At 40.4% G+C, this 19,052-nt stretch overlaps 1 protein-coding gene across 1 annotated transcript in view; it reads right to left on the bottom strand.

The window, feature by feature from the left end:
• LOC306822988 (copine-9-like) overlaps positions 1–19,052 on the bottom strand; it is a 135,414-nt gene that overhangs the window by 96,685 nt on the left and 19,677 nt on the right. Inside the window, 1 exon segment of the mRNA XM_079342326.1 lies at positions 11,352–11,398. Coding sequence (XP_079198452.1) covers positions 11,352–11,398 — 47 coding nt within the window.

The raw sequence follows: 19,052 nt of genomic DNA, 5'->3' as shown, positions 1-19,052 counted from the left end.
CAAGTGAAATATTTAGGATTTGAAAACAGGACGTTCCTGAAATCCTCTGATCACTCCGGATCAGAAGTAAAACCACATGTTGCAGGACAATCTAAGTGGCATTAAAAAAAATTGTCAAAGGGGGAATCAGATGTACTGTGTACCCCGCTCAACCAGGAAAGCTTATATGATATCAAGGCCCCCCCGCCCCCCATGGTCCCCCCACTGGCATGCAGTCACTCATTGTACCATGCCCAAGTGGGTCTGATAAAAATGTGCCTAAAGCACTTTCACAGCGCAAATCTGTAACAGCGCCATAACAAAGCTCCGCCCTCATCACGTCTTTGTACATTCATATTGATCCCTAACAGCCTAATATTGGTGCACCAGTCTGTGAATTCACATTGTGTTACGAAAGCTTGACATGTAAAGAAACAGCATGCTAAGGCTGCTCTCTCACTACGACACCTCAAAGGCATTCATAGTGAAGGTGAGACGTCTGCAGCCCACTCGGCTCCTGCATGTTGTCTCATAGTAACTGTTACAGCAGGAACAGAAGAAATGCTTTCCAACATGAGAAGGGGACCATCTGGTTTTCAAGGCTAAAACAGCTTTCCACCACAGTGTCATGGCTGACTAGAGCGTTTTCAACCAATTTAAAGTTCCCAGCTTGCCGGGTGTGAATGTCTTTGGACTTTGGGATAAAACTTAAACACACAGGGAATCCATGCAGGGTCACGACGTCTGAACCTCCCCAGAAAACTGCAGGTCTACTGAAACTATTTTTTAATTTTTCAATTCAATTAATTTTATTTGAATTATTTTTAACTGAATATATTTTCAGATTGAGTAATTTCATTGATTTTTAAATTTTCTATTTTAATGTTTCTTTGGTCATGATGCTTTCGATGTCTTGTGTGTGACAGGAGTACCGGGCAGAAGACAGGGAGGGAGGACTCAATTGCAGAATTAAAAAAGAAATGCTTATTTATTTAAACAAAAGCCAAAAACAAACTCACCCAAACAATAATCCAAAATGTCCAAAATCCACAACAAGAAAAACAAAGTAAATCCAGTGAGCACAGAACACAGGGCAACATCCAACTGTAGCACAGACCAAAGGACCATGACACAGAGGCAAACAAAGACAGAGACTAAATAGACATGAGGTAATTAGACACAGGTGAGACTAACGAGACAGATGAGGACCATCAGGGCAATCAGACAGGAGGGAAACACAAGGAACAAAGAACACAAGAGGACAAGTACAAAGTAAAACCTGACATTGAAAACACCACCAAAACCAGATATTATAAAATAAAACAGGAAACACTAAAGGCTAGACTTAAAACACAACACAGGAAATAAACTTACAGACAACATAGGAGGACACAGGGAAACACACTAAAGACTAAAATAAACACAAGGAAACATTAAAACACACAAGAGGCAACACAAGAGAATACTAAAACAGAACTCAAAACACTGAAATACAACACAAACCAAACCATGACAGTGTGAAGCACTTTGAATTGCCTTGTCGTTGAAATGTGCGATATAAATAAACTTGTCTTCATTCTGTGCAGCGATGGTGCTAACAACCTCCATGTGACGTCCACACAGTGGAGTCTGAGCGTTTTCTCCCAGACAATAACAACGATCTGCTGAGGAGCTGGGTGCGTACACATGCTCACAATCTACTCAGGAGGGAAACAGAGAAGCTTTGAGCAGAGCTGTGGCCTTCGTATGCAGCTCTATCTGCTTGAACATACATTCATATAACTAATTATTATCAAGGAATACGTAATGAGAGAAAACAATGCCAGTTCAAGGACATTTTGACAGATAAACTACTGACTATCATGGCATTGGATAATTTTTGTTAACACTAAGTTAGAGGGAAAACATATATTTTTCTGTCATGAAATCTAGCAAAATCTTTTTGTTTTTGTTATAGAACTGTACAAATATTATCAGGGAATGGGAATAGTATTATTAGAGCCATTTTCAGAAATAGACTCCTGGAAATATGTAGATAATTACTCAGGTACAACTATCCTCCTGACCTGGCTGTTCACATATGCTCCTCACCGCTGGACACTTTCCTGTCAGACTGTGGGGGGGGGGACCAAAAAAACATGCAGGGAGATCATCGCATAGACTCTGACTGTCGCAGGATATAAACTCCACCCTCTCATTTGCTCGAGCTGAATTCTCCGGATAATATCCTGCTACGTTGTCACGTCGGCCCACTTGGACTTGCTTTGGAAAAAATACCAGGGGTCTGGCAGGAGAAACTTAAAGTGATGAAACATTTATACGTATAGATCCTCCTGGAAATATCAGGAGTTCTTCAGGAGATTTCTGAGAGTGTGAAAGCCCTTTAGGATAGTCAGAGGTGTTTAACAAGTGTACCTGTGTGTGACTCTTGACTTTGGTTACTGTGTTATAATGATTCACGCTGTAGCTACAAGCTAACTCTGTGTGGACCAAGAGAAACAGTTCAATCATCCCCTCCAGCTGATCAGTGTGGAGGGAAAGAATTGGCTGTCTTGTAGCCGATGTGTGAACGACTTGTCGTCGTGAAACATGTCATCCTTGACATTGTGCGCTTGTGACAAGCAGGACGCATGTTGACTTGATGCTGTATTGATATTGACAGATGTGACTGGTTGTGATTGTTTAGCTTGGATAGGAGATTCGTTCCTCCGTCCATCTTGAAATGGTGATATTTCTTTTTAAGGAAACAATCATAGTAGCACAAATTGGAATCACTTTAAGCTTGCTATGACTTTCAATCCATTGTGCTGGTGTTTTCTCCCAATTTCCTTCCTTCTCCTTAAGCACAAATACTTATATGTAAATTTTTCAGAGCTGGTGCAACAAAGAGGATTACAGTTTTGAATATGCAAATGCCTTTTATGGCCTTTTTGCGGAAGGAAATTAGAGGGAAGACATATTTATTTTGTTTCATCATGCTACAGGGCAACACCTTAAGTTTATGTGATTGTTAAAAAACACATTTTTTTAAAACCGTGACATTGCAATACAATAAACAATCCCTTAATATCAATTTGTAAGCAATGTTAAGAGTTGTTGTCTTGACTTGTTAAATTCAGAGGCCAACAGGTGCAAACACTCAGCAATAGAAGAAACACCATATTATATATAATAATACAATATATATAATGCTGCACATTCGAAAGCAAATGCCAACGTCCAAAAAACAAATGCAGCCGTGAAAGGCACTGCAAATGAAACAAACATGCTGCGAAAATCCGAAAGAACTAATTTGCTTAAAATGTGCAGCAAAAACAAAACCATAGGAAGTCAAAACCCGTCTTCAGAACAGCTGCAGATCCAGCCTTTTCAGAAGTAGGGGGGCGCTCTGTGGGACAGTTTGTTATTAACAGGACAAGGTGAGGGAGATTAGCTTTGTTTTGACTAGATAAGGTCGCATCGTGAACGGCAGAGAATAATGTCAATATTACTGACAGTGGCAATTCACTGGGGCCCCCCCAATGTCCACTCGGTTACGCTGTGTTGCTTTATGTTTGTGCGCCCTCAGCTGCCCCCTACTGGCCTGGGGCCCCAAACAGTTGCCTGACTTGTCTGTTGATAAGCAGTGCCTCTGATTACAGCAACAAGGAGATCTAAAGGGAGTGCAGCCTGGATATTGACACCAAGGATGGGACAGCTGAGCAGGGCTTCTGTTGCTGCTGCTACGGGATGACTGCATCTGGATGATAGCAGGTTGGTGATATCAGCTGTGTCACCTGTACATGTAAAATGATCTCATCTTCCTGTGTAATAATGTCACTAAGGGGCCGGAGCTGATCCCATCTGTCATTGGGAGAGAGGCGGGATACACGTTAATGTTGCACCCAGTCGGTAACTAATCTAAAAGACAACAGTCATGTAATGTAAGTATGCATTCATCAAACTCTGATCAACCATCTTGAAGCTGATGCAAAGTAACCAGTAAACATGTCCTGGATGTTCTGGCTCTGTTCCTCGCATGCTGCTGAGTGTCCTCATGTTCAATCAAACATGGCGCAGCACAGGAGCAAAGGAGCCTGTAATGAGTTCAGAAGAAGCATTCTCTTTGTGTCTGAAGAATTAAGTGAAACTTGAGGGTTTCTGACACAGGAGAAGACATTAATTCTCTTTGGTGTGTTTGCATGTGTGTGTGCATGCCTCTCAGCAGGATAGTTGTGTGTACATGAATATAGAGAGGCATTCAGGGCGACTGCTGCATCTCTAATGAACTGTCTGCAAGTTGAGGAGAGTGTAGAGTTGGAAAGATAGCAGGACAGAGACAGACAGAGGGGTAGTTGTCCCAACGGATCAGGGATCCAAAAATGCACCCAATGATTTGGACACAAAATGTCAGTTAAAATGGGGAAGGCATCATTATTATTGTTATTCCCCAGAAGTTGTTGGAAAAAGTCGGTAAGCATGGCTGTGTGCCTTCTGGGGGGACAGGTTAGGCTGGCAGGCAGGCACTGTCAGAAATGAGCTAATAAAGCATGGGAGAGAGAGAGAGAGGCAGCAGTGTCGACTGGAGACGCTTCTTCAAGTAACACATTACAGGAAAAAAAAACAACTAATAACTTTTCCAGGGCCACACAGGCTCTCCTGGGGCCCCAGAAACTTCCTTCTTAAATAAACACAACTTTTCAAAGTATCATTCTCAAGGTCCTGAAGTGTGGCCTTTTGTTTATATCACTTCTTATGTTACGCATGCACATGAAGTGCTGTGACATGATCAACACGCTCTGATCTTGTTGACATGTGCACAGACAGAATAGTGAACTCTAATTAACCCGTTTTTTTCCTCTGAGCTGCTCAAAAGATGTGGAAGTAGGAAGAGAGACAGAAATAGGAAAAACATCCACACCATGGTACACGAGTGGTTGCTTCTTTGCCTTTTTGCTTTTTGGCCGATTTGCAAACCATCTTTCTGGACTTTAAATGTGTTTTCTGTCATGCACCCTCTGTACATTTTGTGTTTGTTATTATTCTTTATATTTGATTCTTTATTGGATATATTGGTCATTGCTTCTCATATTTTATTTTATTTAAGTACTTTATTATTTTAGCCTTGTTTTGTCTTTCGCACCAATACACCAAGACAAATTCCTTGTATATGTAAATGTACTTGGCATTAAAGCCGATTCTGATTCTGATTCTACATACTGCCACCTGCTGTATTGGACTGTGTACATATGCAAGTGTACTGAAAGATTTAACCAATGTGAACACAGACCAGCGCTGTAAAAAAAAAAACAACCTAGAATATTCCAAGTTGAACAGAAATAATCATGGGAACCTAAAAAGGTCCAACTGTCAGTTTATCTAAGGGGCCTTTTGGGACGACAAGACAGCTGCTTAATTTGTTTCTACCTCAGGACAGATTTTTTGCTTTTCACCAAGAACAAGTACCGCAGGAGAATACTAGTTTCATAACCCCAATTAAGTTCAATCTACAACGAATCTTGTGTATGTGCACAATAATTAACTTGTACTTAATGCTGTAGAAAAGTGGTTCCAATAAAACTTCTTTCTCCCTGGAGCGCCTCGGACCGTCACAAAGTGACAGCCACTTAAAATGGTTTAATATAAAGGTAAAACACAGCTCTCAAAAGAAAGTAGAACTCCCACAAACCAGGAAGTAACACTATTTCTGATAAGAGCAAAGAGGAAGAGGTGTTTTGGATAACGAGCCGAGCAAAGAGAGAAATGAGAGCTAGTGGGAGATGTGTTTCAGATAATGGAATATGAGAGTCTTTGTCTCTCTATACACACACTAACTCTCTCCCTAGCTCACACACACACACACACACACACACACACACACACACACACACACACACACACACACACACACACACACACACACACACACACACACACACACACACACACACACACACACACACACACACACACACACACACACACACACGAGGTATCGCTTAATGAGCTCTGTTTTCAACAGCTTCTCCTTTTGTTGGGTAACTTTCTTCTGCAGTTTATTCCACCTGAAAAAATTATCAAGTCAGTTTGTTTTTTGGCAGAGCTGTAATTATTTTTCTTCACATTAATGTGAGAATAAGATTTCTGCTAATTGCATCAAAAAATGCCGGAGGCCCAATCTGCCAATGTGTTCAGACAGCCCACGTACTACAAGCTGGTGACAATACATGTGCCGCAGGGACGCTGCTTGCTTCCTTTCGCTTGTTGACAGACATCTATATTACTGTCCAAGGAGACTGTAAACAGAGGAAGTGGGCAGCTGCGTGGGACCTGGAACCATATGGAAGAGCTCCAACTGTGGCTGGACTCCAACCTGGCAACCCAGGCCTGGAGAAAGCTCCTCTGTTCTTCAATCAGCCCGTATTTATAAAAATAAAGAGCAGCAGAAGGACGTTAACAGCCAAACGTGTGCTGCAGCGAAAAAGACCTGGTTAAACCTCGGTAAGAGGGCGAAAGATATGGCTGAGGCTGAAATAGAGACAGTAAGGGAAATAAAGTTTAGGGTGCTTCCATATCAACTCTTATCTTCAAACAGAAGCATATTATTTTCAAACTGGGATATCTTTGCTAAGATGGAGGCTTGAGAGTTTATCCTGCACAGTTTCTAAATAGGATTACTGATCTATTGCTCGCAGCAAAGTAAAAATGTTCCTCTCAACAGACTCTGAAGTTTCTAAAGTTTACCTCCATGAGCATTGCAGAAATCAGATTTAGTCAGACACTGTCAATAAAGCTGACTGTGAGTCAGCAGTAAAGCCTTCTTCATATATGCACTCCTCACTTTAGACTGCCCCTGAAACCCTCCTGACTTGTTTGTTCACACATGCACTGCATAGTGAAAGACAATCCCTGTTAGACGGACACATGCATGGAGATCACTGTGTGCATACAGCACAGTCTGCGGTCGTGTTCGGCGTTCGTGCACTAGTAGCAGGAAACAAACGTCACCACCCCTTCTTTCTCCGTTATAAAGAATACGAGGTGATTCCAGCCAGATAAATATTAGAGAAGGAGAAAAGTCATGAATCCAGTCTTTCTGAATGCCACAGTTTCATCTGACGATGTTGACTTATTTGTGTTGTGTGAGTTCGATTGTTTAAACTGTGTGTTGCTGCTATTCTTGTCCTGATCTCAATGTGACTAAACTGGCTGAATACAGGTGAAATAAAAATAATTAAAAATGTTCTTGCGGAGAGCTAAGAAGGTTAACTGGTTGGCTTGATTCCAACTCATCAGCTGTTCTTGATGTCTATAAAACTGATGTTTTATTGATCATTTCAGATGTTTTCATCTGCCTCTTGTTGTAACTCATGTAGTTTCTTAGTGTCAGCAATTAAAAAGAATCCCAGTGGTTTTCCATCTCATACAACAACTACAATACTTTACACCCCTGAACAACTACCCCATGCACAGACAACCTACAGACTTAAGTGCCAGTCGGCTGCAGAAATATACTGTACAGTTTAACTTAACTCAATATAGCCATTGATTTGTGAGGCTAGCTACCACTCTGCATCACTTAGCTGCGATTACAGTGACATGTTGCAGAGTCATTTACCTATCTCACTCCATAGGTGCATTGACTGTTTTACGGTGTGTTTGTGAATGTCAAAGAGAGTGTGTGCTCTCCTCAAAGCACCCTCTCCCTGTGAGACCGATGGAGGCGCTCTGAGATCTGTGTGTTTGTGTTTGGACCCCCACTGAGATGTGACTGACTTTCTTTGATAACAAAGAGCACAAATTACAGAAGAACAGCGATTTTGAGACACTGAGGCAGAAAGGAGAGAGACAAAGACAAAGAAAGATGAGGTTTTCTATATGTCGACACAGCCATAGCCACGGGTGATTTTCCAATTTATGAATTCCTATTTTCCGCTGCTGAGGCTTGACTGAAGGGCTTAGCTTTTATTGCATCGTGCTTGCTATAAAACACTCAGATTGCTCCATGTCTGCTTCGACACAAGTTTTTTATAGTTCACTTTGTCTAGGATGCTTTAACCTTTGACTACATCTTTTGACTACATTTGGGGCAGCTGTGGATCAGTGGTTAAAGTCGTCACATCTCAGTTGGAAAGTCAAGGGTTCGATACCTGCGAGCAACATGTTCGGTGTGTCCTTGGGCAAGACACTCAACCCCCCCCCCTGTTGCCATTTTGTTGAACAACTGTGCCTTTGCTTTTCATCACGACTGTCCAAACTTTGTGTCATCTAACCTCTATCTAAAACTCAACTCGAAGAGAACTTAGTTTTCAATGAACTCATGACGGTCAGGGCGAGTTGGCACAAGGGACTTTGAGGGAGTCTCAAAATCTCTGCCCAAAAACAAAGGGCTAAGATTAGCACAAAGCCACCAGAGCAATATCATGAGAGGTTGAGGAGGAGCTTTTGGTTCTGGGTGCCAATTAAGATTTCTTGGCTGTTTTGGCTAGCCTCAGTCCTAAAGAGAGGATCAGAATTTCAGACATCTTGAGGGAGCTTATAAGCAATTAGAGCTGCTGCTCCTTCACATAAGAAGTAGCCAGTTCAGCTAGTTCTTGAAACTGGTAAGATTGCCTCCTGGGTAACAGCCTGGATCCAGGCACCAAGTGGTAGAAGATCCTGGGGTAGAAGGAGAGCACCCTGTTGGGCTGACATATCGCATTTGGACTGGGAATATCATAGAACCCCCAAGAGGAGTTGGAACATGCTGCTGGGGAAAAGGTGGTCTGGACTAATTTGTTTAGCGAGATGCCATTGACACCAAGCCTTGAAGAGACAGAGAGATGGAGAGAGAGATGGGTAGGTGGGTGGGTGGGTGGATGGATGGATGGATGGTTCAACTAATAAAGACGGATAGGAAGGAAATAAGTCGGGAAGGAAATAAAACAGTTGCAGTGTGTAATAGATGTTCTTGGCTGATGGACCTCCATCTTACGGAGCCTGCAGCAGATGTGTTGCATTAGGCCTGTATCCAATCAGGATTCAATCCCAGCAAAACCACAACATCTGAATTGATTGGAGTGTATACCTCAGTGTAAGTGTTGATTGGCGGATGGTGATGAAATGTTTTCTCAATTGCTTATTACACACAGCAGGCACTGCTTGTACCTTCCTTTGCTGCAAAAGTATTATTGTGAATGCATGTGTCAGGTATTGTTGCAGAATAAATGATATGTATTCATATCCTTATTGTAAGCAGCACAGGGAGTTGATATCAAATATTGTTTTTTCTTTTCTTTTTTGAAAATACTTGAAATTTGTGTCAGATACCTTAGTGGGTATATCACATTTTAAAGTAGCAAGATGTACCTCTGATACGTAGTGTCTAAAATGGGTATTATAGCTAAAACATCAGAGAGCTGTTTCCCCCTGCACCCGTCCTCTCCAGAGTCAATGTGCTCGCAGTTTGCCATGTGGTGGACGCTGAAGCTTCAGCGTTTAGCCAGGTCTTTCTGCGTTCTAACCTCCCTCCAGTTTTCAAAAGCATCTCTAATAGTGATCCTAGTCTGAGCAGGTTTCTGCTGGTGGAGCTTATTAGAAACATGCAGAGGTTTTTTAGGTTGGGTACAATCACTTCTGTCTGAACCAGTTGAACTGCCTGCTTCCATCGCTGCAACACCTGTTGGGTTGCTGTTTGCCTGGTGAAAAAAGGGGCGTCTAAAATGGCTGTGTGGGGGGGTGCCTCGCAAACCTCCTACCTTCTCTGGTCCAAAAAAATCCAGACCATTCAGGACCAGAATCTAAAGTTAGAAGGAGGACATACTGGCTGCTGCATTGTTGCCAGAGAGGGCAGCACTTCAACACAGCATTTTTCCTTCATGTCTGATCAGACATTAAGTTCAGTTTATTATTACATTTTATCTCTTAGAGACACAATAAGAAACATATTTTCAGAAGATCATCTAAACAAGAATCAGACCAAAGCCCTCTGACTTTATATGTAAGAGAATTTCTTTTTAAAATGAACCCAAAATCCAAAAATCTTTAACCCACCCATGATTTTATTGACTCTGTTTTTACAATTAGGAGTTTGAAGCAGAACTTCAACATGAACAGGGTTTGACAGGTTTGGGCCTTACTGTACATTATTTATTTGGCTAATGTAACCAAACCAATTTCCATTCAAACTTATTTCAAGACATGTTTCAATCAACCTCACAAACTCGAAAGGTACCCCTTTGTAGCTCCAGTGTTTGTCTCCACCAACTTGAAAAATACCTCCTTCATCTTTTATTATGTTCGCACACTGATTTCTAACTCTATCAGTTGTAGACGCAACGTCAATGATCTTTAAAGAGCTTTTTCACCAGGGTTTAAAACTGTAAAACAAACTTAAAGAGACTTACAGGCTCCATGGTGCTGAAGTAAAGAGATCTGCTGAAGTTTAATGAGGTACCTCTAACACATACTGTAGCATTGATTGTGCAGTTTTAAAGATCAGTGAGGTGGAAGATCATTCATTCCTGCTTAATAGGACTCGAAGGGTAGTCCTGATATTAATGGTGTCGTTCTTATAGTTAAAGGCTGGATACATATAGTATAGAGAGATACACAGTTGTGTTTGTCGTACTTTCAGTGTGCAGATTTGCACATCGGTCATACATTGTTGTATCTGAAAACCCATCTGGATATACCACAGTATAGAAAATGACATTATGCAGACACTTGCTGCTATTCAGGGAATCATTTTGGATTGGTTAGTATGTACACAAGTAAAGAGGCTCATGGTGCCAGAAATAACGTACAGTATGTAAATTCTTCCCTCAGGGGACTCTCAATCAAAACAACAAAAGACAGACATAAACGTTGAGACTGGCGGGGGGAAATCATGGGAGTGATTCTCTCTGCCAACCCATCACTGCAGCACATAGCACATCAACAGTACGGCAGCTTTCAGTAGCAGTTCTTATGCAGCGGCCTTTGATCTAACATCTGGTGTTTCCATGGCAACGATAAACATGTTGTGTCTGTCATGGCAGCTGCCATCCCAATAAATTAAAATTAAATGCCATCCCTCCTACGAAAATACGGATTTCTCTGGCTTTGATAAATGTAATAAACAAATGTAAAATGTCACATAATGTACGAAATGTATTAATGTGACTACACAGCTACTTCAAATTGTACCATTATTTTCAATTTTTCTAATGCTACCAACACACACTTTTGTTGAGTATTCATTGTTAATGCAAGGAGAGTATTAAGCCATTAATACTCAGAGGTAGCCTTCCTTTGCAAGACCATCGAAACTTTCTGATCAGCACAGTCATCACTTTACACTTTGAGAAAAAAATGAATCAATCAATAGTTTGAATTCAAAACAAGGATTTATGATTTTAAAACGTTTCACTCACCTCTCTCCACTCCTTGGTGCCCAGGCCTTGCACGTACAAAACCACCACTGAAAAGAGACACAAATATACAATCATTGAGAATCCTTAATTCAAGGGCAAACAACGAAATCTAAAAACCACAAAAGATAAATGCAAATAATCACAGTCGCAGCTCTGCAACTTCTTGGCTTGAAAATGAAGCCAATAATATCAACCGATATTTATCCAATGACCATCAGTATCAGCTAACTTTATTGCAGAGATATTACTGGATTTATTCACCATATCATTTAATACGAATAATATTGTATTACACGAGCAGTTCTCTTTATGTCTGCCACCAGCAGAGGGCGCTATATGGATTACAACAAGCATTATCACTCATTACAAATGAGCAGTTACTTCCCAGTTGAGTGACCATCTTTTCATCATTAAACATGTTTTCCACAAGTGTTTAATAACTGCAGAGATCATCACATGTATGTGATGATGTCATGTGTAAATGAGTGTAAATATATATATATATCTTACTATCACTACAGATCAAAGACAAATCTGTAAAAAAGATTGGACGATATTTTCGTTATCAGATTCTTTTTCAGCCCCCAAATTCTCATACCGGTCGGGCCCTAGTTCCTTCAATAGGAAACAAAACATTGAAAATTAAATATTTATAAAAGGAACAATGTTCATAAGACATGAAATTCTGAACATTTAATGGAAGCAGTAAACACAAAGATGAAACTTTGATTGTACCTGGAAGGAAATTTGTTGTTGCGACAGAAAAATAATCAAGAATACCGAAGGCTGAATTCAGCCGGTAAACGGATTCAGACGCAAACTAGATAACAAATCCCTCCCTCTATCTCTCGTTCCCTTTCAGCAAGAAGTCGACTTCAAAACAAAATAATCTCTTTATATGAAGAAGATTGAGATTCCTGTGGACTTAACCAGGAGGTGTTTTGGATCACAATGAGTTAGAGCCTGACAAAAATGTAAAAAGTTCACAGTGGTGCAGAAACACCATGTGTGTGTGTTCAGGCCATTGCACACCGAGTCTGTTTGTTTTCATCCGAAATTGACACACGTTAAAAAATAAATACAAACTCATGATGTGTCAACCATATTTGCACAGTGTTTTCAAAAATGTGCTCCATTTTCTGCAGAGGTTTTTTTTTACATGAAGCTGTGAGTGTGTGCGTGTCGTGTCCCTATTAAACTAACTACCAAACATATTTCAGGATCAGTTGATTGGTAGAGAGAGTGAAAAGCAACATGTGGACATCATACAGCTCCAGCTTTAACACACACACACACACACACACCTACACACACACACACACACACACACACACACACACACACACTCTCACTCAGTGACTCTTTAGGCCTCCTGAAGGTTAAAGGCTGTACATCATTTCTATTAAGAATCAGTTTTAGGACATAAACAATGTGAGAATATAACACACTTTACACTTTGTGGATCTGCTTCAGTTTTTGATCCGTCATTAAAAAGATGCACAGAGGATGACTGATGCGTAAATGATGAGTAAGAAATGACATGAAGAGTGTTTAGTTCTAGCTCAGCAAGTTTATTTTAATCTCTCTACTCCTCCAATGTTTTTGTAATTTATTTCATCTCCTCTCCTTTATTTTTCTTCCTCCTTTCCTGCCCCTGTTTCCTTGTTCTATCTCCCAACACTTCCTCATCACCTTCTCTTACACTACATAATATGCCATCTTGTCCACTTCGTTTTTAATATAATCTCTCCTTGCTCTTTCCCCACAGCATACAAACACTCTTCTTCTCCTCTCCCTTTCTTGTGTCCTACCCTTCCCCCTCTTTCCTCCTTCTCCTCTCCCATCTTAGTTTGTCCACCTTGTTGTCGACCCTCATCCCCTTCTACTATATGTGTGCACTCCTCTCCTCCTCTCCCTTCCATCCCTCTCCTTTCTTCTCCCCTATTTACCCTTCATATCTTCTTTCATGATATCTTGGTTCTTCTCTCCTGTCCATTCCCCTCCTCTTATCTCTCCTCCCCCTCACATGAAAGAAAAGCAGAGAAACAGAAAAGGCGGGCAGTGCAGAGAAAAGCTTCATGGCTCTGCCTTAAGTATAGGACCGTAGGCCAGTCGAGCGGGACGACCCGGCCTCTGGGACCCTTGCATCCCGAATCTCTCTCTAGTCTTCAAAGGAGGAAAAAAGGGAGGAGGAAGAAAAACAAGGTCAAGCTAAATTAATAAATATGCAAACAGAGAAAAATAGGCAGAGGTCGAGAGTTTACCGACGGTCGGCCAACTGATCCCATTTGCTAGAGAAACACAAAGTGAAGCCTGTATGGGCATCGCAGGGCGAGTGTGAGTGCGCGGCTGTGTGTGTGTGTGTGTGTGTTTGGCAGGAACAAGCCACCATCCATTACAATCACATGCACTATGTATGTTCTTTACTTGATGAAGCCAGAACTCCTAAAACATTTACGCTGGATTTGATGTGTTTTTGTTTAGATATTTAGAAGTATGCGGAAACAATTGTGTTAAAGCAACAATATCTAACTAAATGGCCAACTGGTTCCTCGTGCACGGCCTAAACCCGTTCTCAGGTGTGCACAGCTGCTGGAACAAACCACAAAAAATAAATCAAAAGTCTGCGGCACTGAAAATAACTTCCCTATATATTATTGTGAGTACAGAGAGGAAGAAGGAAGCTTACAATAGAGTTTTTTAAATCTCGGAAACTGCCTACACTTTATTATGTTATCAAATGGAAATGACAGCAATTTGTGATTAAGATTGAAAATGCAGAATGGTTAGTAATAAATAAGGTTATACTTCTTACTACTCCTTTTCGGACATGTCTTTTTTTTATATATATATTTTGTTGATTATTTTCTTATTATTATTATTATTATTTTGTTGTCGTTCACATGTCTGAAATAAAACAATAAAAATAAAAAAAAACAATGTCTTCTGCCTACCCCAGGTTCGCCCAGCCTCTACAATATGTAACTTTCAATCTTTAAATATTCTTTTCAAACGTGATCTGTTAGTACAACATCCCAGACTTTCAACAGCCAGATTCTGTCCCTCTCCACACATCACCCCAGTCTACTGTCTGTAGCGTTATGTTTGACAGTGGGCCGTTGTTCTTTTGGAGTGTTGGTAATTTTCTCCATTTACACTTTTATAATAATTATTGTGGGACAGATTGGACTGTTTAAGAGACTTGTTTTTTTTTCAGCTGCTTTTTTTTATGTCATGAAGTTTCTCTCACATAAAAGGTTGTGGAACCAAAGATTTGTGAGCTGGATTATCGATATTAGGAGAAACCCATCTGAAAGATTCTTACCTGGTCAGAGCTGCCTGCCGTAAGCATGTGAGCAGATGATAGCTGCAGTCACATATCTGATCTCACAGACATCTCCACAGAGATGAAGGCACAGACTCAGCCTGCTGAGACTGTAGATGTGTCAGGGTTTTTTTGGGTTTTTTTTGTGGATATAGTTTAGATGGAAGCTTTTTAAAAAAAAAAGGGATGCTAAGTCAACCATCACAGTGTCATCTGGGTCACTATCACATAGAATAACAGGTAATCTGTTCTTCTGCATACATCCTACGTCCTATATAAAGGAACATTTCGTCTTGATCTTGAGTGAATATTTAAAGAAGAATGTGTGGCATTTAAACAGCAGAAGTCAAGGCTATCCTCTGTTAATGTCTCTGAGGCATGATTGTCGACAGGGAGTGAGAAGCTTGAGTTCAGCAAGCTGTACTGTTGTTGGAGCTGTGTTTACATCGTGAGAAAAGATGAATAACATGCTCATTGTTCTCTTTGGATCATGGTCATTCCGTGTCGATTAATGTGCAATGTGAAGCTACAAGTTAACGGAAGTGTGCTAACATTAGCATGCTAACACAACATCGCAAGCCACAGCTCGAGCAATAGACAATTGTGTCCACTGCTTGTGCCTAATCGTGCTTAATTATGGTGTATTCTAATTGATAACTCCTGGAAGGCGACTGGGGAGGAGTTGAAGGTTTTTAATCTTAGAGTGCGTTGAAGAAATTGATGTTGCATCATCATGACGTCAACCATTTGATCGTAACCCCTGTTTTTTTAAAGCCTGAAACTCTGTATTTTTGCTTATGAGACCAGATGGGGCCATGGACTGCTCACCTTTCAGTTTAGGACGTGAGTGAGAAACTACCAGGCTGCTCTTGTCAGATGGTCTCAGAGGTCTACAGGAAGCAATCAGATCCTTAAAAACCATCATTCTGTTTCCTGCCTCTCATTGTTACACAGGAAAAAAAAGGTTCCCCTAAGCATCTGCGTACGCGAGACACTAAGACTCAGTCTCACATCTTGGTCGGGCCAGAGGTGACGGAGTAAAAAGATTTATACAGTGGTCAGGTCTGAAGTGGATGGTTTGAGTTTGGTGAGAATAAAAGAAGGAAGTCACTACTTTGTTTTTTGAACAGAGTAATTGATTCCAATAAACCATGAGAAGCGAGGGAAACAGACCTTGGAACAAATGTTGCATTGTTTGTATCCAATAAACGAGACTTATTATTTAAAAAGAGAAGCAGAACTTTTTGCAAGAAATCATACAAATAGTTGTATTATGGAAATACTGACTCTCTTCACATAACACATATGATTCAGTGTTAATATATAGATAGAGATAAGTGCAGCTGTCCCTTTCAATAACTGGAGCAACAGGGGCGTCTGTTTCTTTACCTTCTATTTAATTATAAATGGCAACATGAGTGGTAAGTGCATGCTAATTAGCATGGTTACATAATTAAGAGTGTTAATGGTAAGACAATGAACAATTGATGGGCAAAATGGATGTTACTTTATACTGAAACATTAAACACATTTAAACATTAAAAATCATTTCATGGTCGAGGATATGTAGTAATCATGCTTTGAATAAATTCTTCATATTTATGATGTTTTAAGTTTCATCCTTTGTGATTAATTATAAAAAACTGACCTTCAGAGACTCTTGTAGTAAGAGAGACATCATTCGTTCACAGCAGAGGTCAGCAAGATGATTTAATTGTCTGTACATTAAAACAAAAATGAGCTTCAATATTGGGGGTTGGGTTGCTTGATTGCAGTGGTTGGCCATGATGCATGCATGTGCATGTGTATGTAAACTAATTTGGCTGCTTGTATCTGCAATCTTATTTGTTCTGTCTCTACCCATAGCTCATACAGGTGACGGTTCTGTACTGCGCATTCATTACTGCTAATGCTAAGCTAATCCGTCCGTCAATCTCAAGGTCCATCCTACCCTCACTCAAGAACCAGAGATACTTAAACTCCTCCTTTACTTGGGGCAAGGACTCCCTCTCCAACCCTGTCTTCGAAAAAACTTAAATATTAAACAATATACTGTATTAAAAAAAAAAAAGACCTGGGATTTTCAGAAATGTTGTTATGAAGTAATTCAGAGCCAGTATTTTCAATACGTTCAAAAAAAAAAAAGGAAAAAGCACCACGTCCTGTATTGATGACACAATTCTGGTACTTTAATTAATAGTAAAGAACTGGATAACAATAGTGTGAATGCTTTGAAGCATTCACACTAATTCTAGTGAAGAAAAGGAAACAGCCTTTTAGCTAAGGTTGCTAAGATTGTAGGGATATTAGGAATATAAAGATGACTTAACAAGAAGCAAAATGGAAAGTGCAAAGAGCCATAATAAATGGAACGACTGTTCAATCCAACAAATACCACTTATCAAGTTCTGAGTTATTATTGAAGATACGTTTTTCTGCTATTTAGTCCTCATCTGACCTCCAACATAGATCCACTGATCATCAACAATCTGTGCAGAATCAATACAGAATGTTAGCATGTATTGACCCTCTCGTCTTATCTCCGGGCGAGAATCTACCTCGTGGGCAGGTTCAGTCATTTATCACAAGCTGTCAATGCTGCGTGACATTCGCTGTAGCTATCGACCCCGTCCTGTTGTGGTTCAGATAGAGGCCTCTAAGCAGGGACATGAAAGAGCCGAGGGGGCATTGTGGTCTCAGTGAGTCCAGCTTCCAGCTTTCCACTCCTGGTGGGAGGAAGGGTTTGAAGTTCAGGACCCCTCTGACACAATCATTATGCTTTTCTCCACCTCCACCCAGCCCAGGAACAAAGACTAACGTATGAGCTGTGTGAATAAAGAGCTCCTGATCGGCTGGCTGACTGCCTGCAGGATGTGTGTGTGTGTGTGTGTGTGTGTGTGTGTGTGTGTGTGTGTGTGTGTGTGTGTGTGTTTCTTTAGCCTCCTGTCCTTACCTGAATGAGGGCAAACCCAAAGCAAATCTGAGGCTATATCTTTGTGATCCTTTAAACGCAATCAATATCACAGATACTATTTATTAACCTTATTCATGTAGTTTATATCACAGTGGTGCATTGGTTAGCGCTGTTGCCTCCCAGTGTAGAGATTCCTGGTTTAAATCCCTGTTGGACGGGTTCTCTGTGTGAGGAGTTTGCATGTTCTCCCCGAGTATGTGTGGGTTCTCTCGGGCGACTCAGGCTTCCTCCCACAGTTTAAAGACCTGCTGGGATCAGCTCCAGCCTGCCACAACCACAAATGGGAAAAGCGGCATAGATGATGGATGGATTATTATTACAATCATAAGATCGCCAGTATTTTGAATAATACCTTTATTAGGTTAGAACATCTATAAATGGATGTGCTAAGGTGATGTTAATCCTACAGCATGTTAAAAGGACAAACAGTTAAGCAGATGTTTGTCTGAACATGCCGACTGAGCTGATGGTCATGATTCATATCAGCACATTATAAGATATCTAATCTTTTCTGATAGCTGTGAGGAAAATCTCCTTCCTGTCTGCCTGTCAGTGTTTTTATAAAACCGTCTAAAGCATTTTTGATAAATGTTCAGATCAGATGAGGTTTACGTTTTTTTCATTCAGAGTGCAATTTCACAATTCTAGGAGGTTTACTCATGGATCAGCATTTCATGGGAGTTTTTTTTTTTTTTTTTTTTATATTGTTTGTTATTTAAGAACTTATTGACTCTAAACTGGAGTCTCAGATTGAACTGAAATTAATTCTCATATCAAAGATATTCTTTATTATGGAGTTTATGGGAGGGGGGGGCAGAGGTTGTAATGGTGCTTGGAAAAGTGTGTATTCTCTTCATTTGTGCTTAAAAATGTTTTAAAGCTATTGTAATTTCTACACAAAAATGTGAAAATGTAAAAGATTTTCCAACAGTTATCAATAACAAAATAAACTTTATAGCTGTAACGGGATGTGTCGGCCGTAACGGCCGTAACGGCCGCCGTCACAAACACGGCATGTTAACGTTGCCATGGAAACTTCAGATGTTACTTAAAGACTGGTGCATGAGGACGTGTGAGCTGCTACTGATAGCTGCTCTTTATACAAGTTTACAGCTGCTAAAGATGAAGCACATGAATTATTCATTTGTGTCAGGACCTAAAGACAATTTCAACCAAAATCTTACAAAGGGGATCTGGAGAAAATTACCTACACTGCCTTTAAAGCTACCTGTCTCAGCATAAACGACCTGTGTTATGAACAGAGGTATGAATGATCCCATTTGGATATTTTGTTCACCTGAAAAATTGGTCTTTAATTTTTCTACATTGTCACTTCACTTCCCATCAGGGAGTAAAGACATTACAAAATTAGCCACAGAAGAGGTGTAGATGAGGGTAACAA

This window comes from Symphodus melops (assembly GCF_947650265.1).
Source record: "Symphodus melops genome assembly, chromosome: 4".
Lineage (NCBI taxonomy): Eukaryota > Metazoa > Chordata > Actinopteri > Labriformes > Labridae > Symphodus > Symphodus melops.
Note: the sequence above shows the minus strand (reverse complement) of the source record. Positions and strands in the feature narration are given on the sequence as shown.